This window comes from Pan troglodytes, chromosome 13 (assembly GCF_028858775.2).
Source record: "Pan troglodytes isolate AG18354 chromosome 13, NHGRI_mPanTro3-v2.0_pri, whole genome shotgun sequence".
Classification (NCBI taxonomy): Eukaryota; Metazoa; Chordata; class Mammalia; order Primates; family Hominidae; genus Pan; species Pan troglodytes.
In genome coordinates, this window is record NC_072411.2 from 20,238,155 (window position 1) to 20,265,655 (window position 27,501).

General features: G+C 40.9%; 1 protein-coding gene across 17 annotated transcripts in view; it reads left to right on the forward strand.

The window, feature by feature from the left end:
- CFAP221 (cilia and flagella associated protein 221) overlaps positions 1-27,501 on the forward strand; it is a 112,568-nt gene that overhangs the window by 10,571 nt on the left and 74,496 nt on the right. For 16 of the 17 annotated variants that reach the window (XR_010149697.1, XR_010149696.1, XR_010149698.1 and 13 more), the window contains 3 exons: positions 4,919-5,005; positions 5,155-5,253; positions 7,242-7,342. Coding sequence is in view for 8 of the 17 variants with exons in the window: in XM_001156763.6 (XP_001156763.3) it covers positions 4,919-5,005; positions 5,155-5,253; positions 7,242-7,342 (287 nt within the window). In the remaining 9 variants the exon portion in view is untranslated. The remainder of the gene's footprint in view (positions 1-4,918; positions 5,006-5,154; positions 5,254-7,241; positions 7,343-27,501) is intronic. The other variant, XM_063790364.1, reaches the window with a different exon arrangement.

The following is a 27,501-nucleotide window of genomic DNA, read 5'->3' on the forward strand; positions in this document are numbered from 1 at the left end:
TAGAGCAAAATTTTAGAGTAAATGCATGACCAAGATGCATTTTAAAATAAAACACTTTAAAGAACTTATAAGGCTGCTTGAATTTGTCCTCGGATCCCTTACATTAAATATGAACCTTCTTTGAGAAGCTGTGCCACTGAACTTGCAGGCCAAAGTGTTGTGTTTGAAGGTTGTGTTTGAAGGGTCGGGACCCACTCCAAGCCAAGACTTCACTGGAGGGCAGGTTCTGCCATTCCCTCTAGAAGGAGAATAGACTCCCTTGAGGAGACACAGAAGGGAGCCTGAAGCAGCATGGGATTGGGGGTGAAGAGAGCTGTGAGCCCTCTTGGGGAAATTCCTATAAATCCGGAGTAATGGCTGTTAAACTTACGACTATTCGATGTGTGGTTGATGGTTTTTGTGGGGTTTTTGTGGAGTGGAAAGCGGTTCTGAAAAACTCTAGAAGGAGCTGAATTTCACTTTGGAGTAAATATGGTGCCCTGTGGAGACAGCACCAAGGAAACAGGGACCCCCGGGCCAGCAGAAGGTCAGCTCCCAGGGGAACAGAGATTCCGGAGGGACTAGGAGGTCTACTGACCAAAAATTGAAACACAGGGTAGGATTTTAGGCAATTTTATGTTGCCTAAGGGTAACGCTGGATTACTTGTGTTTTGTTATGTTTTCAAATAAACTCTTCATATTAATTTAACATACACTTTCTAAGCACTTTATTCATTTTCCTAAGGTTTGTTTTTCCTTTGAATGATTATTATTTTCCCCAGTTTTAGTTATAAATGGAAAGGCAGGACTGCCATTGTATCCCTGAAGGGATATTATTTATAACGATCTAAAAATAAAGCTGATCTGCTGATAAAGTATAAAAAAAAAGACAGGAAATGCAGGCTGGGCACTGAGATGTGCTGAGCCATGAGACGGTAGGATGTAGTGGAAAGAGCCCTAGCCCAGAGCTGGAGACCAGGTTCTAGGCCCAGGTCTTGCACTCACCCTGTGGCATGGACAGTACCAGGTCACTGTGTCTTCATGAAATAAGGACATTGCACAAAATGGCCTCTGCAGTCTTCCTGGGCTCAGACAAATCTTTGATAGGACAAAGAACATGGATGATTATGGGAAGCAATGAGTATTTGCAACCAAAAATTGAGAACTGCAGAATTAATAAAATCTTCCTATTTTGGAAGTCAGTCTTTTGGATGTTGACTTTGTTTTCTAAAGTGTAGAAAATAAGCTGTTCGTTTTTGCTGTAATTTGTCATGTTTTGTTGTTGTTTTAAGTTCACTGAAAAAGCTCATTGGCACGATGTCCCCTGGAATTGTCTTAGGCATTATTTGGTTGAAATATCCCTGCCCGCACCATCACTATGTCTGCTGACTGCCTTCTCTGCCATCCGCCACGTGGATCACAGCTCACTGCTGCCTCAAACTTCTGGGCTCAAGTGATCCTCCCACCTCCGCCTCCCAAGTAGCTGGGACTACAGGTGTGAGCCACTGCACCCAGCTGTCCAGGCCTTCAGTCTCCACTAGTCTCCATTTCACTTCAGATCTTAAGCAGAAGCTGAACATTTTCTTCCTGTTTCTGAGCTCCTATTAACTAAATATCTACACTTTTGTTTGAGTCTGTTGTTTCTTATTTCTCTGTTGATCCAAATGAACAATACCAGTTCAAGAATCTTTTAAAGGTGGACATGGGAAACTATAGTCAAATAATGTATCTTTTATTATCACAAATTGGATCTATGTTGTTTTATTCTCTAAGAAAATCATCTAGTATTTTCTTATTGCTAAATTTTTTTTCTTTTTTTTTTTTTTGAGACGGAGTTTCACTCTTGTCACCCAGGTTGGAGTGCAATGGCGCGATCTCAGCTCACTGCAACCTCCACCTCCCAGTTCAAGCGATTCTCCTGCCTCAGCCTCCCGAGTAGCTGGGATTACAGGCTCCCACCACCACGCCCAGCTATTTTTGTATTATTAGTAGAGATGGAGTTTTACCATGTTGGCCAGACTGGTCTCAAACTCCTGACCTCAGGTGATCCACCTGCCTTGACCTCCCAAAGTGCTGGGATTACAGGTGTGAGCCACTGTGCCCAGCCCTCCTATTGCAAATTTTTTACTCACTTGACAATATAGATATTATGTCATGAATTCTAGCATGCCCCCTTCATGTTCAAATGGGTAGTGGGTAGATTTGGATTTGCTCTGACATACTCATGTTGGAGGAAAGGTCAAGTCTCTTTATTTGTCCATAGGTGCTGGCTGGATCTCCAGTCTTGGGAGTTTAGGTTCCTGTCTTCCTTGGGACCATTCAGGAATACTAGAAAAATGGAGCGGACCCAGCAGCTTTGAGGACAGATCTCTGTTCTGGTCTTCTGCCCATAATGTCGCTTGTTGGAAACTGATCTAAGCCAGTGAGCTTATTTCTAATTGTCAGGCAGATATTGAGAGTCTGACCCTGACAGCATGTGGGAGTCATAGGTCCACTCCTCAGCAGCCTTGCTACAGGTGGTCTGCTGTAGCGAACAGGTCTGAGAAGACACTCTGCAACACATATGAACACTTACTAGCAAGCAGGCAAAAAGATCATTGTGTTTGTAATCTCACGAAGTCCCAGCTGCAGTTCCTAGTGGGGAGGCTTTGATGGCCACAGGTATGACAACTGGCTGACCGAATACTTTAGTAAAGTGCAGAGCATGGGGGGACTAAGGGAGTCTGGGGCCCTTGAATGTCATTCTAAAAGATATTGGTCTTTTGCACTCACCAGATTCTCATACCCCTTTTGTTTGAGCGTGGAAATGCCTGGATAATATTTCTAGTTAATCCATAGATTCTGAGTATCCTTTCTGCTACTATAGAAGACTCTCCAGAATGGATTTAGGTGGCATAATTTAAACACTCTGATGGCTGCCTCTGGAGTGTAGATGCTGGGTTAGGATCCTTCAGTGCTCACAAAGCACTCCTAGAAGCCAGGCACGGTGGCTTACACCTGTAATCCCAGCACTCTGGGAGTCCGAGGTGGGTGGATCATGAGGTCAGGAGTTCGAGACCAGCCTGACCAACATGGTGAAACCCCATCTGTCTCTACTAAAAATACAAAAGTTAGCTGGGCCAGGAGAATCACTTGAACCCAGGAGGCAGAGGCTGCAGTGAGCGAAGATTGCGCCACTGCACTCCAGCCTGGGCAACAGAGCAAGACTCCGTCTCAAAAAAAAAAAAAAAAAGCACCCCTAGAGTGCAGATTGCTGATTTCCTCTAAGCTTAACCACTCCCAGGGTACATATTAAAACCAGCTTATGCACCCTTGTTTGTTGCAGTGTTCTTACTGAATTATTTTTAAGTAATAACAGATGATAGAACCACTTCCACTTCCAGCTCTTCCTGGACTCCAGCTTGAGGACTTCGCAGCCCTCCCCCAATGAGAAGCATGGGGACAGAGCTCTTTGTTAAGATTCCAGGCCTGGGGCTGAGTGGCCCCTCTCCATCCTCAGGTGGGCCCTGTCATCCCAGGACTCTGAGTGTGATGGACTCAGCAAACCTCTCCTCCCAGTCTCTCTCAAAAGGGCTGCTCTCATGAGTCTGGCCCCTGGGAACTCATATCTTCACCAAGACTGCCCATGTGCAGGGCCCCTTGGAGGCCAAGAGAAGCCTGGGAAACTTTTTGTTTGGGCTTTTAACAAGTTTTGTAAGAAAGGGAAGATACACCAAAACAGGGTCACAAAAATTGTAGTGCTTTAAGAATGTTCACATGTAACAAGTAAGAACTTTTTAAACACATGCATGACCAGACACAGTGGCTTACACCTGTAATCCCAGCACTTTCAGAGGCCAACGTGAGAAGACCCTTTGAGCCCAGGAGTTCGAGACCAGCCTGGACAACATAATGAGACCCCATCTCTACAAAAAATAAAAAATAAAAATTAGCTGGGCATGGTGGTGCATGCCTATAATCCCAGCTACTCAGGAGCAAATGCAGGAGGTTTGCTTGAACCCAGGAGTTCGAGGCTTCAGTGAGCTATGATTGTGCCACTGCACTGCAGCATAAGCAACGCAGAAAGACCCTGTCTCAAAAATAAAAAACAAAAAACCAACAACAACAACAACAAAACACAGGCAAACACAGTGTACCCTCATCAGGAGAGAATGTCTAAAGTCTAATTTAGGGCATTGAAGAATGTCAGTCCTCAAGCAATGGGACTTCCAAGCCCCTGGGACAGACCCAGCGTCTGGCCTAGACTTCAGAAACCAAAGGTCTCTTAACCTTCTCCTGGCCCAGGCAAAGCCCAGATCCCCAGAATTCAAAATTCTTGTGTCCCTTTCAAACAAAGGAAGGAAAAACACCTTTCCTCAGAGACCCAGCTGACATATCCACCAGATGATCCTGCCTCACAGGGATGGCCTTCTCCTGTCACTGTCAGAGAATTCCCACCCTTGACTTCCTTTTCATCTGCCCGGGCGTGGATTGGAGGCTGTCTTAGTCACGTTCTTTTTCCTGACTTTCTGATGGTCCTCTGGGCCCCTAAACCAGTGGCATGTAATTAGAGAACCTTTAGGAATTGGTGCCTGACTTAGCTCGATTGAATCACAGGACTAAATTGAATTAAACAAAAAGCACTTGCAGTAACATTCAGGACTGTGGGGAGGGGGCCCTAAAGGATGCTAAGTCTCGGGCTGGGGTGGGAGGGTACTGCAGGTATTGTTCCTAAGGGGGAAAGTGGGGACATGGGGCTCGTTTTATAATTCTTGAAATGGTGTGTGTTATGTTTATTATTCTTTAAATGGTGTATGATGTATTTCAAATATTTTGAAAAGTTAAATATAGGATATCTCCTCACATTCTTTTAGGAAGAGATGAAGTCTACATAAATGAGGTGAATATGCAAATAAATAAAGCCGTGTATTTCCTCTAAATACTTCTTTTTCTCTCCCAGCATCTGGTCAATGTTTCCAATGAAGACACACGTGTTCATATTTTACCCCCGCAAACCAAATACTTTGAGATCAATTATGTAAGGAAGGTAAGCGTCATTGGTTTACCTGTTCTCCCACGGTGTGGCTGTCTGCATCTCAGGCCTGTGTGGGGTGGGTGTGTGGTGTGTTGTCACCCCCGGTGCTGCTCTCTGTGCAGTCCGGGGCTTGTCCCGACAAGATCCCACCTGTCTTCCAGGAACACCACCTGGTCCCTGGCTTGTCCCTCACGGTCACCGTTACATTTTCTCCAGATGAGTGGCGATACTATTATGACTGCATCCGTGTTCACTGTAAGGTAGGTCTCTTAAAATTGCTTTTTTTTTTTTTTTTGATGGTGCGTTAAAACTTACATTCTCAAGGGTGGCAGAAAGAGAGGTGGAATGACCACTGAGAGCTTTCTTGGCCCAGTACCGGGTGTTCCCCAGGTCACCAGTGTGACTGGCGTGCAAAGCTTGTTGCCCAGTGACATGGCCCAAGATGGGAAAGTGTTAGGCTGCAGAGGACCTGGACAGAGTCAGGAGACGCGGTTTGCTGCAGGCTTCCCACTGCCCTGTGCCTAAAGCTTCATCTATCATGTGGTGCTGGCAGTTGCCGAAGCCTTTTCAAATAACTTCAACATACTCCCTTAAATGCTAGGTTGAAAAATTAACAACCATCCAAGTTATGATTATAAACACCAGCCACTGGCCTATGCCTGGGAATGTCTGCAGAGGCAGCCCTGGTGCAGGGGATGGGGGTGGTTTCGGGAGGTGGGGACTGTTTGAGTTCTTCTGAGCCTTTCCTAGGTCACCTAATTCATCCTTTGGCCTCCAGCCAGAGCTGCCGTCATTCCTTCTCTTAAAACTGTCCCCTCTGCCCCTCCCTTTGCTCTATAGTCCAGACCCCAGTCTTCAGCTTGAGAAGCCGTTAGGTTAGCTAAATTATTGATGTTTCAAAACCAAAACAGAAGAGTATACATTAGTAACAAATGAGTTTCTACTTTTTTTCTTTTCAAGCAAATTTCCTACAATCTGTACAATAAGGTGACTTGCCGTGAAAGCATTTCACTTTTTCTTTCCAAAAAAGTTATAAAAATTTGCAGAGTTAACTTTTATAAATTGTTAGTGTTGTCTCTGACTCACTTCGTCATATTAGAGATGCATTTCCATAGGGGGAGGGAAAGAACCTTAGACCCAACATACCCACAATAGTATTTTAGATCAAGAAGCACATTTCCTTAAGAATATGGTAGACCATTATTATTTTTTTGGAGTTTCAATTAAAAAAAATAAAAATGGCCAGGCGCGATGGCTCATGTGTGTAATCCCTGCACTTTGGGAGGCCAAGGCGAGTGGATCACCTGAGGTCAGGAGTTTAAGACTAGCCTGGCCAACATGGTGAAACCCCATCTCTACTAAAAATACAAAAAATTAGCCAGGCCTAGTGGCATGCACCTGTAGTCCCAGCTACTCAGGAGGCTGAGGCAGGAGAATCACTTGAACCCAGGAGGTGGAGGTTGCGGTGAGCCAAGGTTGCACCACTGCACTCCAGCCTGCGCAACGAAGCGAGACTCCATCTCAAAAAAAAAATAAAAAAATAAAAACAAAACCAGAATATTGCTTTCAGATGGAATATTCTGCATTGAACAGAAGAAGAATGCCTAGAACAGGTGTTGTATAAAATGCCAGGACACATTTCCTGTTACTACCAAATAATGCTAATAATAATACCTCACTTTTATGCAGTACTTTTGACATTTTAATGCCATCATCTGCTTTAATTCTTAAAAATGCCTTTAAGGAAAAATGTGATTATCTCCATTTTGCAAAGAAAGAAACTATGCCTGGAGAGGTTAAAAGTCCTTCTGAAGGTTAACGTCATATGAGACAAGAAGCAAGTTTCTGTGCCCTCTTGCCAATACATTGTTTTCTATTCTGTGCTGTCTGAATCAGACGATTCTGTGCTGGTTTCTCTTTTTCTTGGGCCACTAAAGATTGTGTTTCTTTATAATTTTCTGAAATAGAAGCAGATAGATTACTGTCTTCATATCTCTATGAGGCGTCATTATCTTTAGCTTCCTTGGATAATAGCGAACATCATTTCGATAGAGAGTACTTAAAATTTTCTACGCTTTGTTTATGGCTAAGAAAACTCAGTATGTCTAATGTTGTAGTTAAGCGCTGAAGTTTCTAAAGGAAATATTTTTTAACGATGAAAACAAGATAAGAAATAAAGCATCTACAAGTTTGTCTAAAAGTTGTAGTCTTCAGAATGTTAAACTTGACTTTTTCTGGTTAATTTTAGGGAGATGACACTTTGCTTGTTCCTATTCATGCCTATCCGGTCATGAACTCACTAGACTTTCCTTCATTTATAAATCTGTCAAATGTTCTACTTGGTGAAAGGTGAGTTACCAAAATGTCAACAAAATGTATAGGATGTGAAAAACTAAGAGACACTCATACAAAACCTTAGACTTTTGTTTTTCCTAATGGAAGTTCATCCTTCCACCTGAAATAGACTGGACTTGTCATTGTAAAAGGCAAAAAAAAAAAAAGCAAAAGCAAAAACCAAACATGCGTCAAAAGATCATAAGCAAGAAAGGGAATTTATTGGGTCAATTAACTGAAAGGTGCAGTCCGGGTGGATCTTCAGGTGCCTCTGGATCTAGGGATTTAAATCCGGTTGCAGGAGCCTGACTCTCCCCATATCTTAGTTCCACCATCTTGTGCTTCATTCTCAACAGGTCCTCTTCATGGGGGCAAGACAGCCTCCAGTAGCTCCAGACATTAGCCTGGGGATGAGGTGATTGGAGAGGGTGGAGGTGTTGGGGGCATCCAAGCAAAACCCCAGGACTGAGGCTTATCAGACCTCATATACCCATCCATTAACCAATCTGTTTTTGAGACAAAGGCAAAGACAACAGAATTTCACTATAGGAGCCAATGCTCAGATTCTCTCCTTTTTTTGGTGAATGATTCCAATGTAATTTAAGGAATGTCCTGTTCTTTCAGTAAATACTAAATGTCTGTCCCTAGATGGATATTGAGCTGATAGATATTGATATATAGTTGCCCTTCAATATCCATAGAGGATTGATTGGTTCCAGGACCTCCCACAGGGTCCATGGATGCTCTAGTCCCTTATGTCAAATGGCATAGAGTGGGCCTGGTGGCTCACGCTTGTAATCCCAACACTGTAGGAGGCCGAGGCAGAGGATGTCTTGAGCCCAGGACTTTGAGACCAGCCTGAACAACAAAAAAGACCCCATCTCTACAAAATAAAAATTTAGAAGTTAGCCAGGTATGGTGGTGTGTGCCTGTAGTCCCAGCTACTTGGGAGGCTGAGGCAGGAGGATTGCTAGAGCCCAGGAGTTTGAGGCTGCAATGGGCTGTGATCACACCACTACACTCCAGCCTGGGTGACAGAGTGAGATCCTGTCTCTAAAAAATAAAAAATAAAATGGCATAGTATTTACATATAACCTATGCACATTCTCCTGTATACTTCAAATCATCTCTAGATTACTTATAATGCTACTACAATGTAAACACTATGTAAATAGTTGTCATACTGTATAGTTTAGGGAATAATGACAAGGCAAAAAGTCTATACATGTTCAGTACAGAGATAGCCATCCACTGCTTTTTCATATATTTTTGATCTGTGGTTGGTTAAATCCATGGATATGGAACCCTCAAATGCAGAGGGCCGAGTGTATAATGGCCATGCCAGTTGTTAAAATATTTAAATACTTCTGTACTGGTTGGAAAATATATACTGTCCTGAGTCCCCTATCCCTCCACCCCACCTACCTGGACCCTCCCCTGCCCCCACCTGCCTCCTCCCCATTGATGCAGCAACTAAGGGGTTAATACCTAGCAATTTAGGAGTGGAGGAGGACATCTGCAGGACCTGGTTCCAGCTTTCTACAGTATTCACTCTGATTGATTGCTGTCTGTGAAGTGCTGATGGGTTGATATTTTGAATATCACTCATGGTGAAAAGAAGACTAAATAAAGGCTCCAGTTCCGGAGGCCTCAGAGTCTAATGGGGATAGGACCATGTCATCAATTAATCACTCCAGTTGCTAAGAACAACTCATACAGGAGGTGACAGCTGGGTTATCCTCCAAGGATGCCATGGGCTGGGGACAAGAGGATGGCACCGCAGGCAGAGAAAGAGCCTCTGCAAAGGCGTGATGGCAGCAGAGAGCATGGACTCCATCTTGCAGGTGATGAATGGCCACTGGGAGATTTTAATCCACTCAGTAGCTGGTAAATGCCAAATCCCTCTAGATATAGGGCCAGCAGGTAGATAAAGACTGTGGGCTTCAGCAGGCTTATGGAGGGGAAAGCAAGGCCTAAAGAGCCTGCAGGCAGCACTGAGCAGGGGACTGTAAGCTGCTGATGACCGGGTGGATCAAGTTAGAAAGAGCAGCCACAGAACCCTTTTAGTGGTGGTGGAGGCTTATGGACCGTGCATATGAGCTTTGAGGCCCTTCTTTTTCAGTACAACCTGCTGTCCTTGAGTGGAACTCCAAAGTTTAGATCTGGAACAATTTCCTTGGTTCAGCTGATGTGTGGCCCTCCTCTCTGCCCCCTCCAGAGTGAGACAGTAAGCTTCTCACTCACTCTCTCTGCTTACTTTTGTTTTTATAAAGCTCTTTAAAAATTGTAAAATAAATAATACATATAAAAGAATCTATAATAATTTGCACAGTTTGAATAATAATAATAACAATGAATACTGGTTTTAAGGCATGAAATATGACCATTACCTTTGCAATCACTCTTCTGAATCTTGTAGTAACCATTCCCTGGGTTTACTTTAGTAGTTTTGATGCATGCACATGCACCCCTAAATCATACATTGTTTAGCTTTGCCAGTTTTTGATCTTTACGTAGATGGACTCCTACTGTGCAAGTTATTTTGTAACCTGCATTTTTCATTCAACATTATGTTTTTGTGGTTCAGCCACATTATTATACACAGTTGTAGCTCACTGCTATATACTGTCCACTGTATGAATTCACCACAGTTTTTTATCCACTCCACTGCTGATGGACCAATGGGTAGTTTCCACTATTTTGTTTTGTTTTGTTTTGTTTTTGCTATGCTGAACATTGCTGGCATATATCCTTGTAAAGTACATGGCTCCTGTACACATGTTCTAGAGCTTCTCCAGGGTATATACCTAAATGGGGAATTGCAGGTCACAGCACAGGTTGGGTTACTATGTAATGGCAGTCTGTTTTCTAAAATGGTTGTAGGCCTTTACACACCCACCTGCATTGTGTGAGGATTTCTGTTTCTCCTACATTGTTGCTAACAATGGGAACTATCAGACTTCTGCATTTTTGGTGACTTTTACATTCTTCGCCCCGTGCTCTTCCATTCTCTCTTTATTTTCCCCAAAAAATTCTGCAAGAACTCCACCACAGTATTTCCTCCTTCCCACTCACCAACCCTTCCTGTGTTCGCTCGCTCCTCCTCAGTATTAAATGGTCTGTACAGGGACCCCAAGAGTTTAAAAAGGTGAATCCTTCCTTGCAGGGTCCACTCACTCTCTGAATTTTGAGAACAGATATTTCCTTTGAGTGGGCAAATGTAGCAATTTTTATCAAAGTTGAAGTGGCAGAAAACAACTAACTCCCTAGTTCATTAATTCTTTTTTATTTTCTTCTTTTTTCCCCTCTATAAATTACTTTTTGTTTGGATCATAAGCCAGGCTTATGAGTTGAGAACAATGATTTATAAAACTGGTGAAAATAATATGCCTAATAATGCAGACATCATCCTTGGGCTCTTAATACAAAAATCTACCAACCTCCCTAGAGGCTGTTCCCAAGCTACTTTGTATATAACACCATTCATTTGTAACCAGAATGAAAATTTCAGCTAAACAGTTTATTTAACTGTGTTATTGTATATAATGATGTGATATTTTTAAAAAATCTTTCAAAAGATAAGCACGCTACTGTTTTCCTCCAGGCATTCTGGCAGCAGGCATAGCCTTCCAAGACTTCATGCCCTTAACATAATGGCTTATAATCAACTTTTAACTACTCAAACTGTCCTATGCTACATTCAATCCAAAATGTGTGGTAACAGGACAGGGGGCGACTACTGGAAAATGTTTTCAGCTAAAGTGTTTTCTATTAATCCTAGGCTACCCTGGGGTTGAAGGTATCATTTGGGTGGGCTCTTTATTCAGTATTCATTCAGTCAGTTAACAAACCTTTATTGAATGCCTTCCATGTGCCAGGCAGTGTTAGGTTCTGAGGATGCAGAGATGATCAAGACCTGGTACCATGACTAAATAGACAGTTTCCATTCCTAATGCAGCGTATGCTGAAAAGGGATGACCCGGCTTGGTTGAGGTCAGTTGGGGGCAGGTAGCATGAGGAGCTCAGGCAACACTTCCAGGAGGAGGACATGCCTGAGCTGAGTTTGGAAATTTGACTAGAAATGAGCCAGCAAAAGGAGGGTGTGGAGTAGAAAAGAAGAGGGGGTGTTCCAGGAATCATCATCTGTAGAAAATATTAAAGCAATCAACTCTACTAAAAGTGAGTCGGCTTTTGCATGTTACCATGCACTAACAATTCTGAATATTGCCAGTGATAAAAATACTCCTCCTGCAAGGGTGGACTTGCTCCCAGCCACCGCCTCTGATGCATGAGAAGCTATCTCCTTAAATGCCAATCTCACCTTTGGTCTCCTAGCTTGCCACTCTCATTTTTGTTCGTGTCACAGCACTTTGTTTCCTGGGAGACCCATCGAGCCATCCTACTCTGTGCTGACTGCGGTCCAGCCTTGGTCCTTCTCTGCCTTAGCATGAGCACACCCCATCCCCTACAGACATGAGCACCCTCAACGTGGCTCCATTCCTTTCTGCAGGGGCAGTTTGTCATTGGATTATGGGCCTAGAAATGTGCACCTCTGAGTGCTGCCTCTTGGCACGTGTCCCAGCTACCTGGCAGCTTCTGAGCCCTACCTCACTGGTCTTTCCTACCCGCACACCCCACTCAGAGGCAACTCCTGGGTCAGTGCCTCTTTTGGCTTAACCGTCTACTTGTCATGGTGTCTTTCAGAGATGGGACCTCTGACCATGCTTGCAGGGTTTTTTTTTTTTTCCTTCTAAGTTTTAGATTTTATTTTTATTGTATTGTATCAAAATATATGTAGCATAAAATTTACCATCTTAACCATTTTTACGACTATTTATCTTACCATAATAGGGCCTGGAGATTTTTGAAGACTTTATATTCTTATAGCAGTTTTTAATTCATAGCAAAATTGAAAGGAATGTACAGAGATTTCCCATATCTCCCTGCCCCAGGCATGCAGAGCTTCTCCTTATCAACAAGCCCCACCCAAGTGCCGTATTTGTTACAATCAATGAACCTACATTGACACATCATTATCACCCAAAGTCCATAGTTTAGGGTTCACTCTTGGTGCTGTATAGCCTATGGGTCTGGACAAATGTGTGGCATGTGTCCACCATTGTAGTATCATACAGAGTATTTTCACTGCTCTAAAAATCCCATGCTTCTCCTATTCATTCCTCCTCCAACCCCCACAACCCCTGGCAACCACTGTTTTTTTTTTTTTTTACTGTCACCATAGTTTTTCAGAATGTCATATAGTTGGAATCATATAGTATTTAGTCTTTTTCTGATTGGGTGCTTTCACTTAAAATATGCATTTAAGTTTCCTCCATATCTTTTCAGGGCTTGGTAGCTGATTTATTTTCAGTGCTGTATAATATTCCATAGTCTAGATGTACTACAGTTTATTCATCCACCTACTGAATGGCATCTTGGCAGCTTCTAAGTTTTGGTAATTATGAATAAAACTGCATTAAACATCCATATGCAGGTTTTTGTGTGGATGTAAGTTTTCAATTCCTTTGGGTAGATACCAAAGAACATGATTATTGGATTGTATGGTAAGAGTATGTTTAGTTTTAAAAGAAACTACCAAACTATCTCCCAAAGTGTCTACAGTGATCTACTCTGATGATTTCTTTTAATTGGTGCAGTTAGACTACTGATGTTCACAGTGATTACTGATATAGTTCTATTAATATCTACCATATTTGTTAGTTTTGTAATTGTTGCCCTTGTACTTTGGTTCTCTTTTTATCTTCCACTATTTATCTTCCTGTGGTTTTAACCATGTATTTTATGTGATTCCATTTTCTCTCTTTTCTTTTAGCATATCAGTTATATTTCTTTGTTTCCTTTTTTTAGTGGTTGCCCTAGAGTTTGCAAAATGTATTTACAACTAATCCAAGCCACTTTCAAATAACACTGTACTGCTTCACAGATAGTTTGAGTACCTTAAGATAGCAAAATAATCCTAATTTCTTCCTCTCCTCTCATGTATAATTGCTGTCACTCATTTCACTTATATGTAAGTATACATTAGCATTATGTATACACATGTCTGTGACTATTTGAACATATAAGATATATACATAAGAACACATAATTGAAGTCATTGTTGCTATTATCCTGAACAAACGGTTAGCTGTTAGATCAATTAAAAATAAAAAATAAAAGTTTTAATTTTACCTTCATTTTTTTCTTCTTCAGTGTTCTTCCTTTATTTTTATTTTAAGTTCTGGGATACATGTGCAGGATGTGCAGGTTTGTTACATAGGTAAATGTGTGCCATGGTGGTTTGCTGTACCTATCAACCCATCACCTAGGTATTAAGCCCAGCATGCATTAGCTATTTTTCCTAATGCTCTCCCTCCCCGTGCCCCCCACCTCCCGACAGGCCCCAGTGTGTGTTGTTCCCCTCCCTGTGTCCGTGTGTTTTCATTGTTCAGTTCCCACTTATATGTGAGAACATGCAGTGTTTGATTTTCTGTTCCTGTGTTAGTTGGCTGAGGATAATGGCTTCCAGATCCATCCATGTTCCTGCAAAGGACATTATTTCATTCCTTTTTATGGCTGGATAGTATTCCATGGTGTATATGTACCACATTGTCTTTATCCAGCCTATCATTGATGGGCATTTGGGTTGATTCCATGTCTTTGTTATTGTGAATAGTGCTGCAACGATTGTTCTTTCTTTATGGAAGTTCAAGTTTTGACCCATGTTATATTAATTTTCTCTAAAGAACTTCTTTTAACGTTTCTCGCAAGGCAGGTCCACTGGCAACAAATTCCCTTGGTCATTTTTGTCCGAGAAAGTTTTTATTTCCCCTTCACTTTTGAAGGATAATTTCACAGGGCACAGAATTCTGAGTCGGTGGTTTTTTTTCCTCTTAACACTTTAAATATTTCACTCCACTCTCTTCTTGCTTCCATGGTTTCTGAGGATAAGTCTGATGTAATTCTTATCTTTGTTTCTCTACTGGGAAATTTTTTTTCCCTCTGACTTCTTTCAATTTATTTATTTATTTATTTATTTATTTATTTTTGAGATGGAGTCTCGCTCTGTCACCCAGGCTGGAGTGCAGTGGCACAATCTTGGCTCATTGCAACCTCTCTCTCCTGGGTTCACACCATTCTCCTACCTCAGGGACTACAGACACCCACCACCACACCCAGCTAATTTTTTGTATTTTTAGTAGAGATGGGGTTTCACCGTGTTAGCCAGGATGGCCTTGATCTCCTGACCTCGTGATCCGCCCACCTCGGCCTCCCAAAGTGCTGGGATTACAGGTGTGAGCCACCGCACCCGGCCTTCTTTCAATATTTTTTTTTCTCTCTGGTTCTCTGTAGTTTGAAGACAGTATGCCTAAGTGTAGGGTTGTTTGCCTTTTTTTCTTTTCTTTTGCATTTATCCTCAGTGGTTTGATGTATGACATTCATTTATGAAAATTATTAGGCATTGTTTTAAATATTTCTTCTATTTTTTTTCTTTCTTCTCCATCTGGCATTCCCATTACATGTATATTATACCTTTTGTAGTTGTCCCACAGTTTTTGGATATTCTGTTTTTGTTTTTCAGTCTTTTTTCCTCTTTATTTTTCTGTTTTAGAAGTTTCTATTGATATATCCTCAAGCTCAGAGATTCTCTCCTTAGCTGTGTCCAACCTGCTAATAAGCCTATCAAAGGCATTCTTCATTTCTGTTATTATGTTTTTGATCACTAGAATTTCTTTTTGGTTCTTCTTTAGGATTTCCATCTCTCTGCTTACACTTCCCATTTGTTCTTGCATGCTGTCTACTTATCCATAGAGCCCTTAGCATATTAATTATAGTTGTTTTAAATTCCCTGTCTGATAATTTTAGCATTTCTGCCATTTCTGGTTCTGATGCTTCCTTTGTCTCTTCAAACTGTTTTTTGCCTTTTAGTATGTCTTGTAATTTTTCCTTGATAGCCAGACATCATGTACTGGGTAAAAGGAACTGCTGTAAGCAGACTTCTGTAATGTGTTGGTAAAGTCACAGCAGGAGGGTATTCTACAATCCTGTGATTAAGTCTCAGTCTTTTAGTGAGCCTGTGCCTCTGGACTGTGAACTTCACAAGTACTTCTTAGTTGTCCCCCACCTGCTTAGGTGAGACAGAATGGCTAGTGGGCTGGAGCTAAGTCTTTTCATTCTCCCATGTGAAGACTAGAGCTAGCTAGAACTGGGTATTTCTCTTTCTGATTTCACAGCATGAACAAAGACACACTTATACTTTCCAAAAAAGTCTTATTCAGGTATAATTCACATATTATAAAATTTCCTAATTTAAAATGTACGATTCACTCTTTTTTAGTATATGCAACTATCACCACATGCAAGTTTAGAACATTTTTATAACCCCCCCAGAAAAACCCATACCAACACCTATATCCCACTCTCAAACTTTCCAGCCTCAGCCAAAGCCGATTTTACTTTCCATCTCTATAAATTTGCCTGTTCTGGACATTTTTTATAAATGGAACCATACAACATGAGGTCTAGTGTGACTGATTTCTTTCACTTTGCAATCATGTTTTCAAAGGCCATCAACTTGTAGCTTATCCAATTCAAATCACTACTTCATTCTTTTTCATTGCTGAATAACATTTCATTTAATGGATATAACACATTTTATTTATCCATTCATCAGTTGATAAACATATGGGTTGTTTCTACTTTGGGGCAATTATGAATAATGGTGCTATGAACATTTGTGTATATGTTTTTATGAGGATACATATTTTCATTTCTCTTGGTAAATACCTAGAAGTGGAATTGTTAGGTCATATGGTAAATCTATGTTTAATATTTTAAGAACTGCCAGACTGTTTTGCAAAGTGGCTGTACCATTTACATTTCCACCAGCAATGTATGAAGGTGGATCTCTTGAGCTCAGGAGTTCAAGACCAGCCTGGCCAACATGGTGAAATCCCATCTCCACCAAAAAATACAAAAAAGTTAGCTAGGTGTGGTTACACCGTTAAATTAGTATAATAACCCCCCTTTTTTTTTTTTTTTTTTTTTGAGCTGGAGTTTCACTCTTGTCGCCCAGGCTAGAGTGCAGTGGTGCAATCTCGGCTCACTCAACCTCCGCCTCCCGGGTTCAAGTAATTGTCTTGCCTCAGTCTCCCAAGTAGCTGGGACTACAGGTGTGCGACACCACACCCAACTAATTTTTGTATTTTTAGTAGAGACGGGGTTTTGCCCTGTTGGTCAGTCTGGTCTCGAATTCCTGACCTCAGATGATCCACCCACCTCGGCCTCCCAGAGTGCTGGGATTACAGGCATGAGCCACCACACCTGGCCAACAACCACTTTTTTTTTCAAGCTTTTTTTCTTGAGACAGAGTTTCACTCTGTCACCCAGGCTAGAGGGAAGTGTCAGGATCTCGGCTCACTGCAACCTCTGCCTTCCAGGCTCAAACAATCCTCCCACCTCAGCCTCCTGAGTAGCTTGGACCACAGACATGCACCACCACACCTAACTAACTTTTTTGTATTTTTTGGTGGAGATGGGATTTCACCATGTTGGCCAGGCTGGTCTTGAACTCCTGAGCTCAAGAGATCCACCTGTCTCGGCCTCCCAAAGTGCTGGGATTACAGGCGTGAGTCACCACACCCAGCCTAACAACTACTTTCACAGCTAAAAAAGAAATACTGTACATGATGAGAAAGCACAAAGCTGATGGGAGACCATAAATTCAGCAAAAGGTGAATTCAGAAGGGTATGTTTTCCCTTTCACATAGAATCAATTGGGACAGAATTGTCAGAGGTTGTAGGATTTGTGTTTAATACCACTAATTCTGCTTTCTTACTTTGGGGTTGCCCCTTACTTTGGGGCTGCTTTTGCAGTCTGGGGAGAGCCTCTCTTAGGGTAGGATGAGACCTCAGCACATTTTCCCCAAGGTCCTGAATTGGGCTGGTATGTATTCGTCAGATGCATTTTCAGTGGCTGGATTTGATGGTTATAAATTTTCCTTACTGAGATAAAATTCTATGTGGGCACTTGCCAGCCACCTATAAACAACTTTGGTGGCTTGAGGTCTGGTAAAATGTATTTTGACAGCCTCTGTAAATAACAGAAAGTTGCATTCCAGTTTCTGTCCAACATTTCCAAGTCAAACACAGCATCTGTGGGGTACAGAGGACTTTCAGTTCTCTTTCCCTTCTGTAGGTTGAAACTGTGCTTTATAACTAGATATCCTAACCATTATGGCTGGTTAAAATTTGTAATTATTCAATATCTTAAACAGTATTATAGATAAAATACAATTTCAATCTTCCTATAATAAGTAAATATGGATATGCTTATATTAGATACAGAAATTTTATATTTTTCCATTCCCATGGTTCTAAAAAGATTCATGTTAATTCATCATGCTCTGTAGTTTACCCAACAGCGTCTTCCTGGTACCAGATAACTAGTTGAAACTTGGAGCAGGTCCAGTTGGTTGACCAGTTGCTCTCCCATCAACTCATTTTCCTTGCACCAAGCTGACTTTAATCAATTGATTAGCGTGCTCTAGACAAACCTGCCTGAAACTCACCTGGGGAAGTGATGACAAATCCAGGAGAGGATCCACTGTGGATCTGGTGGCTGAAGATCTGGTAAAATGATGCCATGAGCAGGGCCGCCATGGGCTCCTGCAGCAAGTGGACCATGTACTCATCTCAAGGCTATAGAGGCTCTGTAGCCTGCAGGGCCACATTAACAACATTCACAGAAGAGGCTCCTGGTGACTCCATTCCAAAGCCAGGATACTTTAGCTTCTTGAACTTTTATGTCATAAGGTCAGAAATTTACCAAAGGATGCTTTTCCTTACTTAGTGAATCTTATGGCTCCTTTTAGAAAGCGTGGGAACAACCAAGGTCAGAATATGATGTTTGAGTGTAACCAAATTCTCCTACTGCCACTGGAGCTTAAAGCATCTGGGCCACATGGGAATGTGCACTCTTAAGCTAGTGCTAAGAAGGAAGATTGATGGTGAGAGTTTGCCCCCACATAGGCAGCCCCCAGTCTTGCATTGTGCCAATAAAGAGTCTCTAGGAGAGGGGGCTGAGAACCAGCTGTAACTGGGTTAAAATGCAGATGTCAGGAGAAGACGATCAAATTGATGTTCACAAGTGTTTTTTGAAGCCCTCCCTACTCGGAGAGAAAAAATTCACTTTTTTCAGCTTGTCAAGGGAAACACTGTTTACTCATATGAGTGACTCATTTTATGTGCCCCAAGCTTGAAGTTGATGGAAAGGAGCAGCAGCATTTTATGAAAGCATCTGACCAGGGTGATGAGCTCACGACATAGTCGTTCTTTACTTTCACCCCTATTTGGGTGTAGAATCCACAGTGAGCTTTTATTGCAAATTGATATTTGCATAAAACAATTCTTGTCATTTAACAACAGCCTAGCTGGGTGCACCTGTAGTCTCAGCTACTCAGGAGGCTGAGGCAGGAGGATCACTTGAGCCCAGGAGTTCGAGGATGTAGTGAGCTCTGATGGTGCCACTGCACTCTAGCCTGCAACAGAGCGAGACCTCATCACTAAGAAGTAAAGAATTTTTAAAAAGCCTAAATGTTTATTATAGGAAAAGTTCTTCCATACATTGTTGTGTAAAACTTCTTTAATTTAATATACCTTTGCTGACCTAATGTCAGTCTAGTTACTCATCTTGACCCAGTCTCTTTTATGAATTTTAGCAAGAAAAGAAAATCATCCAACCTCTAAACTATAGGGATCTGTAATGCAATAATAAAAGGGCGTACATATTTCTTCCTTTCATTTACCGAAGTGGGCGCCACCTTGATATAGTCAACAAAGGGAACTTTCAGTGGAAGACTTGGGTTATTCTTTTCAAAATTTTCTCACAAAATGTTAAATTCTAGACTTGTGGTTCCTAGAGAAAGCAAATGATAGACTGAAAAACCTAAGATGAAGAAAGCCAGTGTTGACCTTATAAAAGCCTACCTTGAAAATGGTGATACTCTGCTCTCCTCCCCTAGACTTTGTGCAAATGGGTCAATTGGTTTGCATGAGGCCAAGGGGTGGAGTGGTACAAATTTGGGAACAATGTCTAGAGCAGATGATTGTATGTACCAGGGGCAGTGGTTACAGGTGGAACCTTTTTCTTGTTTAGGGTTTTCTGTCTAGTCTGTATAAACTCTTGGAATGATTCATTACATTCAACAGCATGTACACATTGTGGCTTCTGTGAAACTACCAAGCTAGTATCAGTACTGAGAAGTAAGAAACTTTAAACTACTATTAGAAAAAGTGTTCATGGATGAATTCCCACGAATATTTAAGAATATAACATAGGGAATTTCAGAGTCTGCGCCACAGTACCTTCCTGGAAGGAGCAAAGGTGACAGTTGTGGATGGTTTTTGGCCCTGGAGAGACACCCCTACATTGAGAGTGCTCTCTGGGTTCTCTTCCTCCTTGCCTGATTAATACAGCTGTCAAACCTGACACCTGAACACTGCACAAGTAGCCACCTTTGGCCACTGCTTCTGCTGCAGCAGCCCAGGTTTGTAGTATCTGCACACACATGCATGCACACACACACACACTCACATACATGCACTTCTAATGTAGTTTCTAGCATGTGATTATGTAATGCTTGTCAAAATATTTAGAATAGAGTAACTACCAACCCATTCACTGAACTGACTATAATTTCTTAAATAATTTTTTAAATTAAATCTGCCCCAAATTTCTCACCCCAGATTCTTATATACTGCAATTTCAAAACCACAAGTATTTGAATTTAAGTTGCTTTGTTTTTTAAAAATGGATTTCTTACTCCAGCACCAAGTGAGCTTCTTGTTTTAATTATTGCTGGTGGGTAAGGTATTGGGACCAGTAAACTGGCAGCTGGGGATCCTGCCAGCTGTTTCAGGCCAAACGTTATTATGGGTCATTTAGCTCTGAGGAAGTGTGGTTTGAAGATGGTCAGTGTGTGGTTTCTTCTGCTGCCTACTCTAAGAGAAAAGGCTAGCAGCAGTTTTTAGTGTGTCCTCTTATCTTTCCCCAATAAATGCTATAGTTTTCTCAACAAAAAGAAATTAGTCTGCAGGATGCTTTTCATGTCCCTTCACATCCATCTTAGCTGCCTTCCTCCCCTCGACCATGGCTTTCGCTCCTGATGCCAGCTCGCCCTGTTCTCGGGCCCCAGCCACAGGCCCTGCTCCCACCTCCAGTCGGCCCTCCTGAATCTCCTTCCTCACCCCACCTTCCTCCATGTTATCTGCAACTCTGGTGAGGTGCAAAGAGCTATTGTCAAATGTGTTAATTATATTAATACTTTCATCTTAAGTGCAGTTAATATTTAATTTTTAATCAGTATTTTATACTGTACGATTTCACTCATATGAAGTATTTAGAGTAGTCGGATTCACAGAGACAAAATAAAATGGTGGTTGCCCGGGGCTGTGGGGAAGCAGAATGGGGAGTTGGTGTTTAATGAATATAGCATTTCAGTTTTGCAAGATGAAAAAGTTTTGTGGGCAGACAGTGGTAATAGTTTCACAATAGCATGGCTGTACTTAATGCCACTGAATGGTACACTTAAAATGGTTAAAATAGTACATTTTATATTAGGTACATTTTACCACATTTGTTTTAAAAACCTGTGTTTTTGAAATATGAATAGGGTACATATGATCTCTGCAGATGACAGATATCATATCATCTGGTCACCTCTAACTTGTTCTGAATTCAAGTTAGCTTCCAGAGAAATGCCTTCACTTCGTTTACCAAGTATGAAGAGGTGGCCTTATTTAATTCAGTTTGTTCCCTAGTGTCTTCAGAATTCTTCCTTTTCTTAAATTGCTGGGACAGAGGTGAAGGTGGAGGGGTGGGAGCAGCTTTACCAATAGATGGGACTAAGTCAGGTTGAAGAGGGAACTGAACTAAGGGCTAGGAAGTCAAAGGTCAGGCCAGGAGAGAAACCATCAAGCCCCCTTGACTCTTCCATTCCACTCACTTTTTTCTTTTAACCTTAAACTAAAGTTTTATTTGGGAATTTTAACTTCATTTCTTTTCCTTCAACTTTTATTTTAGGTTCGGGGATACATGCACATATTTGTTACACAGGTAAACCCATTTCACAGGGGTTTATTTTACAGATCATTTCATTACCCAGGTACTATGCCTAGTACCTAATAGCCAGTAGTTATTTTTTCTGCCCCTCTCCCTCCTCTCACCCTCCACACTCCAGTAGGCCCCAGGGTGTGTTGTTTACCTCTATGTGTTCATGTGTTCTCATCATTCAGCTCTCACTTATAAGTGAAAACATGCGGTATTTGGTTTTCTGTTTCTGCATTAGTTTGCTATTTGATTCCCTTTACCTCTAATATTGGTCTAAGTTTAATCTAAAATGAGGGTGGTGTTTAATTCTCTAGGTGTAAAAAATAAGTAAATGCTTGTTACTTAAACGTTTCTTTATGTAAATTTGTGTTTATCTTTATTTGATTATATCATTAAATTTTGTGGGGCTACCGTACTTCTGGTCTGAGGCTCCAATCCCAGTGAGATTGATTGTGTCTTTGAAAACAAGATAAGCAACACAGGAAAGTTCAAAAGAACATAAATTATCTTAGATAAAAGAGCATTATTTGAAAGTTGAAACCTATTTTATCCTCAGCTCTTTATAGCTCTTCAAATTGTTGCCCGTTTCTTTGGGGATTAGGGTTTAATCAGACAGCTAATATCGTGCCTTATTTCCTTCTGTTTTTGTTGATCACATTCTGAATATAGCAATTTATATCTAAAGCTTAAATGAAAATAACTGGCGAGTTCCCTGACTTTCTTCCTTCTCTCTATGTGTATGCCGGTCCTTGAGAGGAGGTTGGTAACATTTTATAAAAGGTCTTCGCATTTGCCTCAGCTCCAGCTGCTATAGCAAATTCCCATAGACTGGGAGGCTTAAAGAACAGACATTTCTCACATATCTAGACTGAGAATTGTGAGATCAGGGGCCAGCATGGCTGAGCTCTGGTGGGGGCCCTCTTCCAGCTTTCCTCACATGAGGTGGTGGGGAGGGGCTCCAGTCCCTTCCTCTTCCTAAAAGGACACTAATCCCATCACAGGGTGCCACCCTCATGACCTCATCTCAACCAAATCACCTTCCTAAGTCCCCACCTCCATCATGGGAATTGGGACTTCCACATATGAATTTTGAGGAGACACAAACAGTCCATAGCGGGATGTTATAGTCCTTTTTTGATGGTTGCTTATTAGAAGAAATGCCCTCTAAAAAGCTTAACAAACAAGGCACAGAGGGATCAGTTTCAAAGAGAGCAGCAGGAGGGAAGGGGACTGCAATGTAAACAACGCAATGCCAGGAGCTTTTCTGTAATATTAGAGACCTACAAGAGGGGCTATAGTACAGCAGGTAAGAGCTCAGGTTATAGAGACCTGGCTTGAAAACTCCACTTCACCATTTATTAACCATGTGACCTTGGACCTCTCTATAGATCAGTTTATGTATCTATAAAATGAGGATAATAATAGTACTTACCTCGTAGGGTTGTTAAGAGAGTTAGATGACATATAAGCACAACAGCTGGTACATATTAAGAGATAGTACCAAAACAAAGACTTTAAGATTGCCAAATTAAGATGGCATCCAGAAATGGGGTAAGATAATCATTCGCTGAAGGAGAAATGAAGCAGGAAAGAGAATGTTCTTTGGTTTCCTTTTTCTGTATAAAAACCACCCCAAAGGTAGTAGCTTAATATATTATAACAACAGTCATTTATTTTGCTCATGGATCTACAACTTGGGCATGGCCTGATGGGGAGTGCTCCTCTCTGCTCCATGCACAGCCAGCTAGGGCTGCTCAACTGGGAGCTGAAAGACCCACTCTCAAGATGGTCCACTCAAATACTGGCTATTATCTGGGAGGTCAGATGGCCTGAGGGCTGGAAGTCTGGTTCTGTCCTGGTAGGTCTCTCCACAGGCTACTTGGGCTTCCTTACAACATGGTGACAAGGCTCTAGAATGAGCATCCCAAGAGAAATGGAAGATACCAGTTGCTTAGGCCTTGGCCTTAAGAAACAGGTACAGCATCATTTCCACTGTATTCTATTAGTTAAGTAGTCCTAGAGCCCAGAATCAAGGAAGAACACATAGACTCCACCTCTAAGTGGAAAGAGTGTTGAAGAGTTTGTAGACTTATTTGAAACCTGCCACAACAGGTAACCCCAAAGCTTGCCCAGGCTCTGGATTATTTCCTGAGTCTTCTGTACCTTCGGAGGGGAAAGAATGGCACACGATATATCATTGTTGTCCACATCCTTTGATCTATGAATGATTCTCGTATCAACGAGCAGTTGACAATGGAAAAGTCCTACTAAATTGACTTAACCCTAAAATGAGATCACTGGGCCTATTAACTCCAAGCTTCACTTGGTAGTGATACCACCACATGTTATTGTCTATGTTATAGCTTACCTTATCCATACGTCTCTATGTGAAGGCTTTCTTTTATCTTGATGTTTCCCTCAAATTTCATACAAGTATAATAACTAATGGTTAATGTATTGTGCCCTCTGAACCTAGTCATCATGGAAAAAGTTAGCATTTGTCATGCTTGTTGTCAGTTAACCTTCTTTTTCCAGAAAAGAAGCCAAATCCTATTATGGTAAACTAGCCTCTTCACTCTCCTCTCTAGATATCGGGATTTTTTAGTTAGAGTATATTTTTAATTAGACAGTATATTTGATTTTATGTTAAGTAAGTTCAAGATCATTTGTTCTAGAGAAAGGACAAGAAAGAAATTTGAATTTCTATTAAGTCATTTTATTATATTTACTTTCTGTAAGGCAAATTTTGCTCTCTTCTAATAGGCATAAAATTTCCACATGATTGTAATATAAAAGTCTACCATTTAAAAGGTTTGAGTTCAATTTTATTCAAATAAGGGATAATTATTTTAAAGTACTTAATATATTTTTATGTATAGCCTTAGCATAATTGATAAAATGTTTAAATAATAAGGTAAGAGGGATAAAAGTTGTAGCTACTTCCAAAAGCACTAACATGTACTTGCCTTAATATTTTAGTTGCCTGATTCCTGTAAGTTACAAAAGAGCTCTAATTCAGTATCCTACTCACTTCTCAGAAATAACAGGCACGAGATATATATATATACATATATATATGTTTCTTCATTGTATATCAGATTTAATGGTATTTAACAATGAGAATTTAGTTTAAAATGTAAAATTCCACCCAGACTGTAATAGGATTCTGTCTCTTTAAATATGAAGAACTTCTAAATAAACTTCATATTAGCCAAAATTCCTTTTGACTCAAATTCATCTGGACTGTCTTTGATTTATGATTATGGTGGCCATGCAAACTAATTTGACATGCATAATATGCACAGCAGTAGTGAAAGCAAACGTTCAGCAATTCCACTGAAAACTGTACTACTTGCACTGCTATATCTGCTTCTGAATTATGGTACTTGGAATTTTGTGCCCTTAAGGAACTGTTTGTTTTTCCAGACTGGCTAATGCATCAGGAACTTGGCTTCAAATAATTATTATTAAACAAATACCCTGACACCTTTTCTATGGGACTTATCAGAGCTGTGAAATTAATTGAAAATTGAGTATATGTAACAAATGGGAAAAGCCCCAGGAGTTTTTGTTTGTTTCAATTCAGGAAAATGCAAACATGCAGCTTTTAGCAGAGGAGCCCTGAGTATCAGACTTTGCTTTGCCGGGACAGCTTTGAGCAGACCCCTGGGTTACTGACCTAGGGCAACACAGCCTGTGTGGCTGTGTGAGTCCACTGGCGTCATCTTCAAAGACCATATTTGGGCCTTTTAACACTTCACATTGCACATTACCCAAGGCCTGCTTAGGTTCTGAGGGTCAGAAATACCTCACACGCATGTGTAACTAACTTGTAATGTTAGTTTTATCTACCCAGCGCTGGTAGAATAGCTGACACTCAGTGGGGCCTGAGCACCTATTAGCATGAATTGCCTTACCTTCATATATTCTGTTTTTCAGAATTAGGAAACATCTCACAGAGTGAAGATTGACTGCATACCTCTAACAGAGCCTGATTTAAGACAGGATTTGTGAGTTTGGTAGACAATCCTATGAAGTTTTCATTTTACTGTTGACTGAAGACCATACTCTGTACAGTGACCCTTATTCAGAATTTTTATCAGAAACCTAGGGCCCCTGAACATGAGTATATAAAGTCTGATGCAGGCCTATACCCTGTTGGGGATCTCATGTGCTCACAGTACAGCTACGCTCCTCTCAAAGAGACGTCATAGCTAAGGAACAATGTTTTAAAAACAAGTACCAGTGCAAATTAATTAGAAACAGGGCACTGCCTGACGTTAGGAACTCTGCATTCAGAGTGTAGATCTCTCAAAAGTACAGTGAGAGACATCTGGTCAGGATGAAGCAGTGTGCTCAAACTGCAATGAACCTTTTTTGTGCAAAATTACTAGTTAGTGACAAAATATAAAGAGACCTCCAAAAAGACACACTCAGGCTCAGAAACAAGCCGAACAACTCCACAGAGCAGGAACAGCATAGAAATGCTGAGTGGGTTGCAGGATGGAGCCACAGATTTGCAGGCTCCAGGTTTTGAAGCAGTCAGGCAGTGTTGGAGACCACTCCATGGGGTAAAGGAGACTGCAAGTGTCTCACTGATTCAGGGGATCCGCACTTGGCCTTCAGCCAGGAGAAGAGGTAAGCTGCCCCACCTTTGCACTTCCCACGAAAGGAAGCTGGAAACCCTCTGCTGACCTGTTGCCTGGGCCTGGGGCCTTGTCCCTGGTTGTGGACAGAGGACGGTGTAAGGGACAGTACTAACCAGCTTGTGGTGCAGAGGTGAGCCATGTTACCTGCTGGCCCAGTGACTGAGTTCACTGTAGCACTCAAATAGCTGGCTGGCAGGAACCCCAATATGCAATTATAAAATTGAATATAGATTAAATCCTTTTACTCAAAATGAGCCTGCAAATCCAAATTCCAAAACACACGAATAAATCTTGTGCTAAGAAAGCCAAAACCCAACAATCAGAATATAATTGAATGACATTAATTATTAAAAACAGTTTAATAAAACTTTAAAATAGATACACTTAGGATTCTCAATGAGATGATTGAGGCAAACTTCCATTTTAAAATGTCAAGAAATTATGAAACAAAAATAGATGGACATTGTTTTAAAGATCAGGTAGATAAAAAGAAACATTTAGAAATCTTAAAAATTCAAAATATAGCCACCGAAAACTTAAATCTCAATAGACTGAATAAACTCTATACTGGACACAATTGAAGAAAATATTAATAGATTGGAAGATAGTAATAATACAGGAATTCACCCAGTATAGAGTACATAGAGGTTACATTTTACATGAAGGGAAATTAGGGGGTATGGAAGCTAGACTGAAAAGCTCCAAGATATATGTGTCTAATAAATTGGAGTTCTGTCAGGAGAGAGTGGAGGGAATGGTACAGAATAATACCAAGCTTTTCAGAATTAAAGATAATTATGAAGATTTGGTAAGTGCATTCAAATATGAATATCTAGCAGGATAAAGATAAATTTCTACCTAGACACGTAAGAGTCAAGCTGCAGAGCATCAAGAATAACGAGAAATCTTGCCTGTAATTCCAGCACTCTGGGAGGCCAAGGCAGGAGAATCACTTGAACCCAGGAGTTTGAGACCAGCCTGGGAAACAAAGTGAGATCCCATCTCTATAAAAAATGAATAAATAAATAAGAAAAAAAAAGAGAAACCTTAAAAAGCTGCCAGAGAGAAAAGAGTGATAATCTACAAAAAAGTGACAACAGTTCTTCATCAGCAACAAACAATTAAGGAAAGATGTGGAGTAAATATTTTCAAAATGCCAAGGGAAAATAAACCGTCAACCTAAAATTTTCCCCAAGGAAGAAAATAAAAAATAAGTTTATTTACATAAGAATTTCCCACACACAATCCTCACTAAAAGAAAATTTAAGAGGCATATGCCAGCAAGAAGAAAAACATATTCAGAAAATAGCCATGGGAATGGAAGGAGAATGGCAAACACCAAAATTAGTTACATATGTTGGTGAATTTAACTAATTAACCATTTTTAAAAGTCAGTACTTTTTGTTGTTTAAGCT